This window comes from Microcaecilia unicolor, chromosome 10 (assembly GCF_901765095.1).
Source record: "Microcaecilia unicolor chromosome 10, aMicUni1.1, whole genome shotgun sequence".
NCBI lineage: Eukaryota > Metazoa > Chordata > Amphibia > Gymnophiona > Siphonopidae > Microcaecilia > Microcaecilia unicolor.
Genome location: NC_044040.1, coordinates 83,909,696 through 83,924,653, shown reverse-complemented (window position 1 = coordinate 83,924,653; position 14,958 = coordinate 83,909,696). Strand labels below are relative to the sequence as shown.

Genomic DNA, 14,958 nt, shown 5'->3' with positions numbered 1-14,958 from the left:
CCCTCCTGCCCTCTCCCCCATGGTCCAGCATTTTTCCCTTTCTCTTCTCTCACTCCCATTGTCTGGCATCTCTCCATCACTTTCCTGGATCCAACATCTCCCTCTTTCTCGCCTCTGCACCTCCTATGTACCTCTCCCTCCATTTCATCCACCCCCATGTCCAACATCTCCCCCTCTCTCTCCCTGTCTTGTGCTGAGTCCAACATTTCTTCCTCCTCCCCCATGCAGTATTCTTCTTCCTTCCTCCCTTCCACTGCCATGTCCAACAGTTCTGCCTCTTTCCCACTCCCTTGTGGTCCGGGTTCACCTTTTCTCTTCCCCTTCCCATGCAGTATCTCTCCCTTTGTTCCCCTATTGTTGCCTCGGGGAAACAAGAGTTGAAGAGGGGTGGCAGTTACTGAGAGGAATTTTTTTGTTTTGCTGAAAGTTTGGATTTGAACTGGAACTGAAAGAAAAAGCCTAAGGTTTCCCAGACTGGCCAAGGACTGTAGCTATGCTTCCAGAGACTGAACTGGTGATTTCAACCTAAGCTTCCTGGCTCGGTCCTAAGGGGCAGGAACGGTGTGATTTTCTTTTGGGGTTTTTTTTTCTTTGAAGTAGGGAGAGGCAGCTGGAAGCAGTGCCCTGAGTTTGTGGATTGGGACTGCACTTGAGGGGAAGCCAATCCTCTTTGATGATAACCACAAACTTTATAGGAATGTGTTATAAGTAAGTATTGCATACCTTAAAAGATTTACAGTGACTGCTTGAGAATAAAAAAATTTACTGACTTCCTCACCAACCCTGAAGTGTTCCAAGAATGTTTTTCCTAGACCTAGAGTGGAGAAGAGAAATCTGATGTCCAGCACAAAGAGCGGGCTTCACACTCATTAACGCGCCCAACCAGCAGGGGGTGACAAAGGCAAAAGGATGGAAACTAAGCTTTGGGTACCTTAGCTTAAAACAGTTTAAGAAAACATCGGGGGATACACTGCATTGAGCAGCAGTTACATCCCTAATCACCTTACTGGGCAGACTGGAAGAGCCATTTTGGTCTTTATCTGTGGTGGTATTATGTTTTATATTTGTTATTAATACTCCCAAGTAAACCATAGGATGAATTACTACTACTACTACTTAACATTTCTAGAGCGCTACTAGGGTTACGCAGCGCTGTACAATTTAACAAAGAGACAGTCCCTGCTCAAAGAGCTTACAATCTAATAGACAAGTGAACGGTCGATCCGATAGGGGCAGTCAAATTGGGGCAGTCTGGATTCACTGAACGGTAAGGGTTAGGTGCCGAATGCAGCACTGAAGAGGTGGGCTTTAAGCAAAGACTTGAAGACGGGCAGGGAGGGGGCTTGGCGTAAGGGCTCAGGAAGGTTGTTCCAAGCATAGGGTGAGGCGAGGCAGAATGAGCGGAGCCTGGAGTTGGCAGTGGTGGAGAAGGGTACTGAGAGGAGGGATTTATCCTGTGAACGGAGGTTACGGGCGGGAACGTAAGGGGAGAGGAGGGTAGAAAGATAGTGAGGGGCAGCAGACTGAGTGCATTTGTAGGTAAGAAGGAGAAGCTTGAATTGAATGCGGTATCTGATCGGAAGCCAGTGAAGTGACCTGAGGAGAGGGGTGATATGAGTATATCGGTTCTGGCGGAATATGAGACGTGCAGCAGAGTTCTGAACAGATTGAAGGGGGGATAGATGGCTAAGTGGGAGGCCGGTGAGGAGTAAGTTGCAGTAGTCCAGGCAAGAGGTAATGAGAGCGTGGACGAGAGTTCGGGTGGTGTGTTCAGAGAGGAAAGGGCGAATTTTGCTGATGTTAAAGAGGAAGAAGAGACAGGTCTTGGCTATCTGCCTACCATTTTACTGTTCTTCCATTATCCCAAGGAACAGATTGTAAAGACAACAATGATTACAGGTTTGATTGATTTGGCTATTTTAAAGGGGTCTTTTACTAAAGCTTAGCTCAAGTTATATGCAGCAGGGCCCATAGGAATAAAATGGGCCCTGCTGCAGATAACTCGAGCTAAGCTTTAGTAAAATACCCACTAAATGTTTCAATCAAGGATAAGCATGATATTTTAAAGTAACATATCCGTCCTTATTGGCTTGTCTTGTCTTGGTTAGTTTACTGTTTTTATGGGGTTTTTCTTTTCTTAGAATGAATTTGCTCTTATATTGTAAACCACTTTGATATATATTTTTGTGTGAAAGACAATATATCAAATTTTATGAAATAAATAAACCAACTCCTCTTCAGTACAAAGAGATTCAACTGTTCGTGATCCATCTGGGTTGTTTCTGGATCACAAACAGTTAAATCCCCTTGTCATCAACTGGATCAAATAGAAAGAATGATCCACAAATCACAAAACACGAAATAACCCAGCCCAATGTCCAATTATTCCTATGTAACAAAGAGGTCAATACTCAGCAAAACCTAATCCACAAAAAGATGCACAAATAAGTTACCTGCATATATTTATATGGAATTTTAGCTAATTTATTCATATAGGTTGGTCCACAAATATGAGATCCTAATCTAACATGGATAAGTTATCTTGTATAAAATTATGACTGCTATTTATGCATTCCACTCATATGAGTAAATTTATCTGGATGGAGGGTAGCCTAGGGTCTGTATGCAGACAATTCAAGGGCGGCCCAAGGCAATCTGTTGCCTGAGGCAGAGATAATATGCCACCCCACCTCTGTCGCTGCCCCCGCCCCCGCCTGGTCTGTCATCTCCACCCTTCCCTCCTCAACCCTCTTCCCCGTGTATACCTTATTTTATTCTTTTCCAAAAAGTGGCCGTGATTCCCATAGGCTACCCTGCCGCAGTGCTGCTGGCACTGGCCTCTTCACTCTACTGCATCCTGCCTCTGAAGAAACAGGAAGTTCCATCAAAAGGTGGTCAATAGTAGGGAGAAGAGGCCAGTGCCAGTAGCAGGGAATCACCGCTGCTGACACTGCCACCTTTTGGAAAAGAAAAAAATAAGGTAACTGTGGAAAGAGTGTTGAGGAAGGAAGGGGAGAATGCTGCCTGAGGCCCCCACCTCAGTTGACCTAATGGCATGGGTGTAGTTTGGGGTGGAGAGGGGGGGCATTGCCCCCCCAAATGGCTTGCCACCTCCTGTCCCGAGTGGTGCAGCATCTCCCTCTCTTCCACCCCCTTCCCTGCAGGTTCCGGTATCACACTCCCCCTCCCATCCTCTCCTCCCCTCCCCTCCTCCAGTGCTGCAGGATTCAAAGTGCCCAGTTCAGGGCCAAGAAGGTTGTTCAGGTCACTGGCAGCGTTAGTGATGTAAGCACGCTGCCTTCAGCCTTCTCTCTGAAGCATCCTGCCTACATGGGAACAGGAAGTTGCTGCAGAGAGAAAGCTTATGGGCAGGCCAAAGGCAGCATGCTTACATCACTAAAGCTACCCGCAGCCCAGACAGCCTGAAGACTGCAGTGCCAGAGAAGAGGGAGGAGGAGAGCGATCCTGGACGCAAGGGGGGGAGAAGGGAGGGGTGCGATTCAGGACCTTATGGAGGGAAGGGGAGAAGGGAGAGAGAACAATCTTCGACCTCACAGGAGGAGGGGGCATGATCCTGAACCTCATGGGGTGCGGGGGAGGAGGATGAGGAGTGAGGGAGATGACATTGTGGGGTGGAGGAGGAAGGAGGGAGACTGACACTGTACCTTGTTGGGGGGGGGGGATGGGGACACAGAGGGCAGATACTGAACATGTGAATAGGGCCAGAGACACAGAGAGGAGGTACTGGACAGGACAGATAGGGACACAGAGGGAATGACAGTGAACAAGGAGAAAGAGAAAAGTCAAATAGTAAATAGTGGAAAGCAGAAGATTGATGGGATGGTTGTGGAGGGAAGAAGCAGAAGATAGGTGGGACTGGGAGGAGTGGAAGCAGAGGGAAGGAGCTGAAGCTGAATGGGACTGAGAGGAGTGGGGGGCAGAGGGAAGGAGCAGAAGATCATGGGCGTAGTTTGGGGGGCATTGCCCCCCAAACGCAGGACCGGCACAATGCGCTTTCAGTCCCTACTTCCCGCCCTCCTCTCCGTTCCTTCCTGCCTCCCCCCGCGCGTTTAAATCTTTAATTTTCAGCAGCGATGACAGTTAAGAGCAGAACAGCAAGCAGGCTCGCCTCCAGATTTTCCCTTACCTCACAGTCAGTGTCCCGCCCTTGCGGAAACAGGAAATACGCCATCAAGGAAGACGGGACACTGTCTGTGAGGGAAAGGAAAGGCTGGAGGTGAGCCTGCTTGCTGTTCTGGTTTCTTCACTGTCGTCGCTGCTGAAAATAAAAGGTTTAAACGCATGGGGGGGGGGGGGCAGGAAGGAACGGAGAGACAGAGGAGGGCTGTCGGGGAGAGAGACAAAATCACTGGACATGGAAGGGAGGGAAGGGGCAGAGGAGAATCACTGGACATGGAGGGGAAGGGAAGGGGACAGAAATTGCTGGACATGGAGGGGAAGGCAGAGGAGTGAGGAGAATTGCTGGACGGATGGAATAGAGGGGGCAGGAGGAGAGGACATTTGCTGGATATGGATGGAGGAGAGGGCAGGGGAGAATAGAGAGTTGCTGGACATTGATGGAGAGGAGGGAACTAGAACTCAGGGACTGAAAAGGGGGAGCTGGGGAAGTCACTGGACATGGATGGGGGAGGGTGGGGTCAAAGGAGAATTGTTGGACATAGGGGGAGGGCAGAGGAGAATCGCTGGACAGTGAGGGGAGGGGGAGAGAAGAGAATCGTTGGAAATGGAGAGGAGGGGAGGGCAGGGGAGAGAAGATAATTGCTGGACATGGATGGAGGGAGCAGGGGAGAGACGAAATTTGGTGGATATGGATGGATGGAGGAGAGGGCAGGGGAGAGGAGAGTTGCTGGACATGGATGGAGGGAGAGGAGGGCAGGGGAGAGAATATAAATCGCTGGACATGTAGCGGAAGGCAGGGGAGAGCAGAATTGCTGGACATGGATGGATGGAGGGGAAAGGGGAGAGAGAAAATTTGCTGGATATGGATGGATGGCTGGAGGAGAGGGCAGGGGCGAATGGAGAGTTGCTGAACATGGATGGATGAATGGAGGGGGAAGGGGACAGAGGACATTTGCTGGATATGGGTGGATGAAGGAGAAGGCAGGGGAGAATGGAGAGTTGCTGGACGGATGGATGGAGAGGATAGAAGTCAGGAAGGAGATGTACATGGATGGAGGGGAGGGAAGAGAGGAGAAATGCTGGACATGGATGGAGGGGAGGGAAGAGAGGAGAAATGTTGGATAAGGATGGAGGGAAGGAAAGACAAAGGAAGGAGATGCACATGGATGGAGGGGAAGGGAGAGAGGAGAAATGCTGGACATGGATGGAGGGAAGGGAAGACAGGAAGTAGATGCACATAGATGGAGGGGAGTGAGGAGATGCTGGATATGGATGGAGGGAAAACTGCTGAGTTTAAGGGCTGGTTTGGAACACGTTGAGGGCAGATACTGAAACTCGAGGAAGGATAGGGACAGGACTACAGATGGTAGACAGGACGCATAAAGACACAGGAGGATGGTAGACATGGTGAGAGAAAAAATATCAAATGGAAAGAAGACACTGCATAAAACAGAAGACAATGGGACCAAAGTGAATAGAAAAACTGAATGATCAGACAACAAAGGTAGAAAAAAGTATTTTATTCAGAATTTATTAATTGGAATATGTCAGCTTTTTGAAATGTGCATCTGTGATATTTTGCATGTAAGTTTCAATTTTTCTGGTATTGCTGCATGCCGAGTCTGACTTCTTGAGGTAACTTTCCAGTTCAGTATTTTGCCATCATATTTTTTGATTTCTAGTTCCTTGTGTCACGTCTGTTATGTCATGTGTTTTTCATGTGTGATCAAGGTGCAGTATTCTGCTAGCGTGTAGTATTTGCAGCCCTTTTGTTTTGCTTTTTTTTCACGGGGTAGTGTATTGGTGTTTTAGAGCCTGTGTAATTACAGTTCTGCCTTTTCACACATAAGGTTGTAGCTCGTCTGTCCTTGGAATTAGTGCTGTTATGGTTTAGTAAGGTTATGTGTTTTTGCACAAGTTTGTGTATAGCGTTTTGCAGTGTGGAGAGATTGGCCTTCCTGAGGTGGCACCAAAACATCAGAAAGGGTGTAGAGCCTAAATCATGACACACTACCTCTTGAAGGATCTACATATAGAGCCTATGCATTTCTAAGGTCAACACTGGCATGGTATGGGAAAGGGGGGGGATACTACTGGAGAGGAAGAGGGAGTGCTGGGTAAGGAGGAAAGAAGGAAGGAAGGAAGGGAGAAAGAGCTGGCTTGATATCTCATACATATTCATTATGGTTATTCCCCCCCCAAAAAAAAAAAAAAAAAAAATTGTACACTCTGGCTGATAAATCTACAATTTTATGAAGGTCCCCACACAGGCTCACATTTCCTATGTAAAATATCGTGGCGCTCCCACCTGGACAGTAGTGTCTCGATATCACTGATGCATCAAATATATCTAAATACTACAGATATATAATATAATATAGAGAGAAAGTCTCAGAATCGCCACACCCGCCAGTCCACTCCGCGGGCTATAAGGCAAGAGCTCAGCGTACCATCATGTGACTTCAAAAACTCCACATATAGGCGATATCTATCCTAAATGCATATTCTACTACTATCTACTTAGTGTGTCCACCATCTATTCTGCCTATGTACTGTATTACTTAGATTCAATATCTCTCAATTATTTCTTTACTTAACAGAATTAATATCTTCAAAAATGAATGCAATTATCTCAAAAAAGAAAAAGAAACAGAGGGGGGCCGCCGCCAAAGCACTTAGCTTAATATAATCACCAAAGTGTCCATCTACTCACGGCACCTCTCTCTGAGCCCTCCAAAACTCACCAGAAACTCATTGTACCCACATATAGTGCCCCCTTCACACATAAGGGCTATTGTAATGATGTACAGTTGGGTTTAGTGGGTTTGGGGGGGCTCAGCAGACAAGATAAGGGAGCAATGGTGAGATATGTTTCTGAGAATATATGAAGTCAACAGCATGCCCCCTAGGGTGCCCCATTGCTCTCCTGGGATGTCTGGGGGACCAGTCTACCAAAACTGCTGGGCCCCCTCCTACATCCCAATGACTGATTTCCTACATTTTTCAATTGTACGTTTTTTGGGGGTTTTTTAATGGCCTGAAAAGATAAACGAACAGAGCACAAAACCTTGTTACAAATGGTATTTAAAAAAAAAAAAAAGATAGACGTTTTGCTTTATTAAAAACAGCCATATTTCCTATTCAGATTTGGGACATTTAGCGCGAAACATCCAAAGTCCAACTTAGATATCATATCGAAAATGCCCCTCTATGTGTTTTTATAAAATACCAGCAAACATCAGGCAGAATTGGCACCTAGACTGAACGTGTGGACATTAAGGGCTTCTTTTACAAAGCCGCACTAGCGATTCCCGTGCGGAAAATGAGAGGAAGCCCATAGGAATTTAATGGGCTTCCTCTCATTTGTCGCACTGAGAATCGGCAGAGCAGTTTTGTAAAGGAGGCCCTATGTTTGCTCAACAGCAGGCATAATTGTTAGTGTATACTTTATGCATATACATGCCATTTTATAAAATTCAAGAAAATATTCACTCAACGCTATCTCTATCATTATATTCAGTACTGATCAGGAATACGCAGTATCAACATCTCATAAATATCTCAAGGCCTCAGTGGTAACTTGTTTCACATAGGTTCACAGTCCTATGGCTTACCCACTTCCCCATCGGTCTTATACAACTTTATTTTACATAGAAAACCTTTTTTGGAAATTTTTATGTTTAAGATAAAATAGCTTTACTTAACTTGCACAGAGAGACCCACAACCAACATGAATCATGTTTCACCAAAAGGCTGCATCAGGGTTAAATCTCTATCTTTGAATATGTCTCCATGAGAATCAAAATGGTGTCTATATATTTTCTTGTTTGAGTGGCTCCCGCTTTAAAGATTTTGAAACCTTTATTTGGATTTTATAAAATACATGCATAACTCATGACTCTACCTGCATCCCTCCCAAGCTGCAAGCACGCCTATTTACAAGTATAAACCAGCTTGCACTTTAAATGTATAAATGGTTTATAAAATTACTCTCATTGTGCCTTAATATTGCCATTATCTGGATGTTTATGCCATTCCCCCCAGAATGTTCCTGGCTGCTCCTAAATGTGGAAAAATAAGCTTTGGGCATTGAATTGCCCATACAAAATGTATCTTTTTATGGTCTGTAAAAATTGAAAGAAAAGAACAGATGCGGTCAGCACCCAACACCAACCACATAAGTGCTTGTTGAATATTCGTGCCTATATGTATTTAAAATGAAAACATCACTAACCTGAAGCTTTATGAGGAACAGTTCCAAGTCGAGGGATATTAATAGTGGGATCAGCCATAATACCTTGATCCAGTGAACGCAAAGACAGGAACTCATAAAAATATTCTGCCTGGTAACAAAATGCATAGAAAGTTATTGGAAAAGAGAAAATAGAGAAAAAATATCCCCAAAATTAACATGAATGACTGCTGCAGAAGTACATAATCAGGGGCGTAGCCACACCTCGGCGGGAGGGGGGCCAGAGTCCAAGGTGGGGGGGCACTGTTTAACCGCCGACCCCCCCCGCCACCGCAACCACCGCCGCACGCCCCCTGCCCTGCCGCCGCATCAGGTACCTTGTTTGCTGGCGGGGGTCCCCAATCCCCGCCAGCCAAAGAGTCTTCTTCAGCGCTGGTCGACTCCGGCACCTTTGTGGTGTGATCATCTGTTTCTGATGCCTTACGTCCTGCACCGTGCGTGTAGCCCCGTGCAGGACGTAAGGCATCAGAAAAAGATGATCACACCACGAAGGCACCAGAGTCGACCAGCGCTGAAGAAGACTCTTCGGCTGGCGGGGATTGGGGACTCCTGCCAGCAAACAAGGTACCTGATGCGGTGGCGGGGCGGTGGTGGCGGCGGGGGGTCAAATGTAGAGGGGGCCAGGGCGTAATCTGTGGGGACCCATGCCCCCGTGGCCCCACGTAGCTATGCCCTTGGTACATATAACAAATAAAATAACCATAGTAAATATGATGTAAAGGAAAAAAGAAAAAGCTTTCAAATGAGCAAATAATCAGAGTTCAAACAGTGTAACTATCCTGCTTATTTTCGAAGGAGAAGGGCGGCCATCTTCTGACACAAATCGGGAGATGGCTGGCCTTTTCCTAAGGCCGGCCAAATTGGTATAATCAAAAGCTGATTTTGACCTGCTTCAACTGCTTTCTGTCGCAGGGCTGGCCAAAGTTCAAGGGGGCATGTCGGCAGTGTACCAAAGGCGGGATGGGCGTGGTTAACACATGGCCGCCTCGGCCGATAATCGAAAAAAAGAAGGGCGGCCTGAAGACGTTTCCGACTTTACTTGGTCCATTTTTTGTTCACGACCAAGCCTTGAAAAGGTGCCCGAACTGACCAGATGACCACCGGAGGGAATCGGGGATCACCTCCCCTTACTCCCCCAGTGGTCACCAACCCCCTCCCACCCAAAAAAAAAAATTAAAAAACATTTTTTGCCAGCTTCTATGCCAGCCTCAAATGTCATACCCAGCTCCATCACAGCACTATGCAGGTCCCTGGAGCAGTTTTTAGTGGGTACTGCAGTGCACGTCAGGCAGGCGGACCCAGGCCCATCCCCCTCCTACCTGTTACACTTGTGGTGGTAAATGGGAGCCCTCCAAAACCCACCCAAACCCACTGTATCCACATCTAGGTGCCCCCCGTTACCCTTTAAGGGCTATGGTAGTGTTGTACAGTTGGGGTAGTGGGTTTGGGGGGGTTGGGGGGCTCAGCACCCAAGGTAAGGGAGCTATGCACCTGGGAGCAATTTGTGAAGTCCACTGCAGTGCCCCCTAGGGTGCCCGGTTGGTGTCCTGGCATGTGAGGGGGACCAGTACACTACAAATGCTGGCTCCTCACACGACCAAATGGCTTGGATTTGGCCGGGTTTGAGATGGTCGCCCTTAGTTTCCATTATCGGCGAAAACCAATGGGAGCCCCTCTAACGCCGGCGATCTCTAAGGGCGGCCCAAAGTTGAGATTTGGCCGACCCCAACCGTATTATCGAAATGAAAGATGGCTGGCCATCTTGTTTCGATAATACAGTCGGGTACGCCACTTAACAGGGCCGTCATTAGAGATGGCCGCCCTTATAGATGGGCGCCCCCGTTCGATTATGCCCCTCCACATTACTTAATTCAAAAAAGCTATAAGAAAAAGTGGAAAGAGTGAATTATTTTGGAATATCAAGAAATTGTAGGCCCACCAAAGCCGAGTTATGCTAGCATTCTATAACGGAATGTGGGTGCCCAGATGTCATGATAGCGAATGATGCATACCTGTAGCAGGTGTTCTCCGAGGACAGCAGGCTGATTGTTCTCACGACTGGGTTGACGTCCACGGCAGTCCCCACCAACCGGAACAAAATTTTGCGGGCGGTCCCGCACGCAGGGTACACCCACCGCGCATGCGCGGCCGTCTTCCCGCCCGTGTGTGACCGTTCCCGCCAGTTGAATGACAAGCAAAATGAGTAAAAACGCAACTCCAAGGGAGGAGGGAGGTAGGTGAGAACAATCAGCCTGCTGTCCTCGGAGAACACCTGCTACAGGTATGTATCATTCGCTTTCTCCGAGGACAAGCAGGCTGCTTGTTCTCACGACTGGGGTATCCCTAGCTCTCAGGCTCACTCAAAACAGAACCCAGGTCAATTGAACCTCGCAACGGCGAGGGTTAACAGAAATTGACCTATGAAGAACAACTAACTGAGAGTGCAGCCTGACCAGAATAAATTCGGGTCCTGGAGGGTGGAGTTGGATTTAAACCCCAAACAGATTCTGCAGCAGATTCTGCAGCACCGACTGCCCGAACCGACTGTCGCGTCGGGTATCCTGCTGGAGGCAGTAATGTGATGTGAATGTGTGGACAGATGACCACGTCGCAGCCTTGCAAATCTCTTCAATAGTGGCTGACTTCAAGTGAGCCACCGACGCTGCCATGGCTCTGACACTATGAGCCGTGACATGACCCTCAAGAGTCAGCCCAGCCTGGGCGTAAGTGAAGGAAATGCAATCTGCTAGCCAATTGGAGAGGGTGCGTTTCCCGACAGCGACCCCTTTCCTATTGGGGTTGAAAGAAACAAACAATTGGGCGGACTGTCTGTGGGGCTGTGTCCGCTCCAAATAGAAGGCCAACGCTTGCTTGCAGTCCAATGTGTGCAACTGACATTCAGCAGGGCGGGTATGCGGTCTGGAAAGAATGTTGGCAAGACAATTGACTGGTTAAGATGGAACTCCGACACCACCTTTGGCAGGAACCTAGGGTGAGTACGGAGCACTACTCTGTTATGATGAAATTTAGTATACGGAGCATGAGCTACCAGGGCTTGAAGCTCACTGACCCTACGAGCTGAAGTAACTGCCACCAAGAAAATGACCTTCCAGTCAGTACTTCAGATGGCAAGAATTCAGTGGCTCAAAGGAGGTTCATCAGCTGGGTGAGGACGACGTTGAGATTCCATGACACTGCAGGAGGCTTGACAGGGGGCCTTGACAAAGCAAGCCTCTCATGAATCGAACGACTAAAGGCTCTCCAGATGGCTTTACCCTACCCGAAGATGGTAAGCACTAATCGCACTAAGGTGATTCCTTACTGAGTTGGTCTTGAGACCAGACTCTGATAAGTGCAGAAGGTATTCAAGCAGGTTCTGTGCAGGACAAGAACGAGGTTCTAGGGCCTTGCTCTCACACCAAACGACAAACCTCCTCCACTTGAAAAAGTAACTCTTTTTAGTGGAATCCTTCTAGAGGCAAGCAAGACACGGGAGACCCCCTCAGACAGACCCAACGAAGCGAAGTCTACGCCCTCAACATCCAGGCCGTGAGAGCCAGAGACTGAAGGTTGGGGTGCAGAAGCGCTCCGTCGTTCTGCGAAATGAGGGTCGGAAAACACTCCAATCTCCACGGTTCTTCGGAGGACAACTCCAGAATAGAGGAACCAGATCTGACGGGCCAAAAGGGTGCTATCAGAATCATGGTGCCGTGGTCTTGCTTGAGCTTCAGTAAGGTCTTCCCCACCAAAGGTATGGGAGGATAAGCATACAGGAGGCCGGTCCTCCATGGAGGAGAAAGGCATCCGACGCTAGTCTGCCGTGTGCCTGGAGTCTGGAACAGAACAGAGGCAGCTTGTGGTTGGTCTGAGAGGCAAAAAGGTCCACCGAGGGAGTGCCCCTCTCGGAAGATCTTGCGTACCACTCTGGAATGGAGCGACCACTCTGCAGTTGCATGACTCTGCTCAGTCTGTCAGCCAGACTGTTGTTTACACCTGCCAGTATGTGGCTTGGAGAAGCATGCCGAACTGGCAAGCCCAACGCCACATCCCGACGGCTTCCTGACAGGGGCGAGATTCGGTGCCCCCCTGCTTGTTGATGTAATACATTGCAACCTTATTGTCTGTCCGAATTTGGATAATTTGACAGGACAGCCGATCTCTGAAAGCCTTCAGTGCGTTCCAGACCGCTCGGAGCTCCAGGAGGTTGATCTGAAGATCTTTTTCCTGGAGGGACCACAGTCCCTGGGTGTGAAGCCCATCGACATTACTACTACTACTACTATTTAGCATTTCTATAGCGCTACAAGGCATACGCAGCGCTGCACAAACATAGAAGAAAGACAGTCCCTGCTCAAAGAGCTTACAATCTAACAGACAAAAATAAAGTAAGCAAATCAAATCAATTAATGTGAACGGGAAGGAAGAGAGGAGGGTAGTGGAGGCGAGTGGTTACAAGTGGTTACGAGTCAAAAGCAATGTTAAAGAGGTGGGCTTTCAGTCTAGATTTAAAGGTGGCCAAGGATGGGGCAAGACGTAGGGGCTCAGGAAGTTTATTCCAGGCGTAGGGTGGCAGCAGACAGAGGCGCGAAGTCTGGAGTTTGGCAGTAGTGGAGAAGGAACAGATAAGAAGGATTATCCATGGAGCGAGTGCACGGGAAGGGGTGTAGGGAAGGACGAGTGTGGAGAGATACTGGGGAGCAGCAGAGTGAATACATTTATAGGTTAGTAGAAGAGTTTGAACAGGATGCGAAAACGGATAGGGAGCCAGTGAAGGGTCTTGAGGAGAGGGTAGTATGAGTAAAGCGACCCTGGCGGAAGATGAGACGGCAGCAGAGTTTTGAACTGACTGGAGAGGGGAGAGGTGACTAAGTGGAGGCCAGCAAGAAGCAGATTGCAGTAGTCTAAACGAGAGGGACAAGGGTGTGGATGAGGGTTTTGGTAGAGTGCTCGGAAAGAAAGGGGCGGATTTTACGGACGTTGTAAAGAAAGAACGACAGGTCTTGGCGGTCTGCTGGATATGAGCAGAGAAGGAGAGAGAAGAGTCAAAGATGACCCCAAGGTTTCGAGCTGAGGAGACAGGGAGAATGAGAGAGCCATCAACAGAAATAGAAAACAGGGGGCGGGGAAGTGGGTTTGGGGGGGAAAATGAGAAGCTCGGTTTTGGTCATATTTAATTTCAGGTGGCGTTGAGACATCCAGGCAGCAATGTCAGACAAGCACGCTGAAACTTTGGTTGGATGCAAGGTAGATATCAGGGGTAGAAAGGTAGATTTTGGGAGTCATCAGCATAGAGATGGTAGAAAAGCCATGGGATGAGATTATGAACCAAGGGAAGAAGTGTAGATAGAAAGAGGAAGGGACCAGAACAGAACCCTGAGGTACGCCGACAGGCAGGGGATAGAAGTAGAAGAGGATCCACCAGAGTGAACACTAAAGTGCGGAGGGAGGTAGGAAGAGAACCAGGAAAGGACAGAGCCCTGGAATCCAAGTGAGGACAGGGTATCAGAAGTATGCTGTGATCGACAGTGTCAAAGCAGCGGAAAGATCAAGAAGAATGAGGATGGAATATTGACCTCTGGATTTAGCCAGTAATAGTCATTGGAGACTTTAGTAAGCGCTGTTTCGGTTGAGTGGAGAGGGCGAAAACCAGATTGTAATGGTCAAGAATAGCATTGAGAGAGAAATCAAGGCAGCGGCGTGAACAGCACGCTCAAGTAATTTGGAGAGAAAAGGAAGGGGAGATGGGTCGGTAATTAGAGGGACAAGTAGGTCAAGTGAAGGCTTCTTAAGGAGAGGTGTGACCACAGCATGTTTAAAGGCAGCAGGGACAGTCGCAGTGGAAAGTGAGAGTTTGAGAATGTGACAGACAAAAGGAATAAGTATAGGAAGATGGCATTAAAAGGTGGGTGGGAATGATCAGAGGAACAGGTGTACATTTTGAGGAAGAAAGGAGAAGTTGTAGTTTCCTCAATAGTAACTTCAGGAAAGGAGGAAGGGAATGAGGGGAGGAGAGGGAACGGACTAGTGGAGGGAGAGCTGTGAGGTAGAGAAAGCAAGGTTTATCTTTTGAACCTTGTTGTGAAAATTCAGCAAGGGTCTGAGGAGATAATGAAGGGGGAGTTGGGGGAGGGGGCACCTGAGAGAGAGTTCAATGTGGTAAAGAGAAGTCGAGGATTAGACCAAGAGAGTTGGTCAGTTGGATATATAATCCTGTTTGGCACTTAAAGAGCAGATTGGAAGGAGGTCAGCATGAACTTAAAGTGTAAGAAATCAGCAAGGGCCCGAGATTCCGCCAGAGGCGTTCGGCGAGCGGGTACAGGAACGTAGGTAGTGGATATTAGAAGTCCCAAGGTTGGGCTTTGTACGCCTTACAGGGCAGGTCATCAAGTGCAAGATGTCTAAGGCAAGATAGAGTATTTGTTTAAGAAGAAACAGCCTTGTTGACAGACGTGGATGTGCCACAGTAGAGAGGAGGTTTGAAACATGGGAGGATAGAGATGAAGGGTCAATATCGTGAAGATTCCTAGATAATTATATAGATAGGACGGGACTGGGAGGGAGAGATT

At 48.0% G+C, this 14,958-nt stretch overlaps 1 protein-coding gene across 1 annotated transcript in view; it reads right to left on the bottom strand.

The window, feature by feature from the left end:
- Window positions 1-14,958, bottom strand: part of WIF1 (WNT inhibitory factor 1) — a 309,700-nt gene that overhangs the window by 105,997 nt on the left and 188,745 nt on the right. Inside the window, 1 exon segment of the mRNA XM_030216172.1 lies at window positions 8,375-8,483. Within this exon segment, the coding sequence (XP_030072032.1) occupies window positions 8,375-8,483 (109 nt within the window).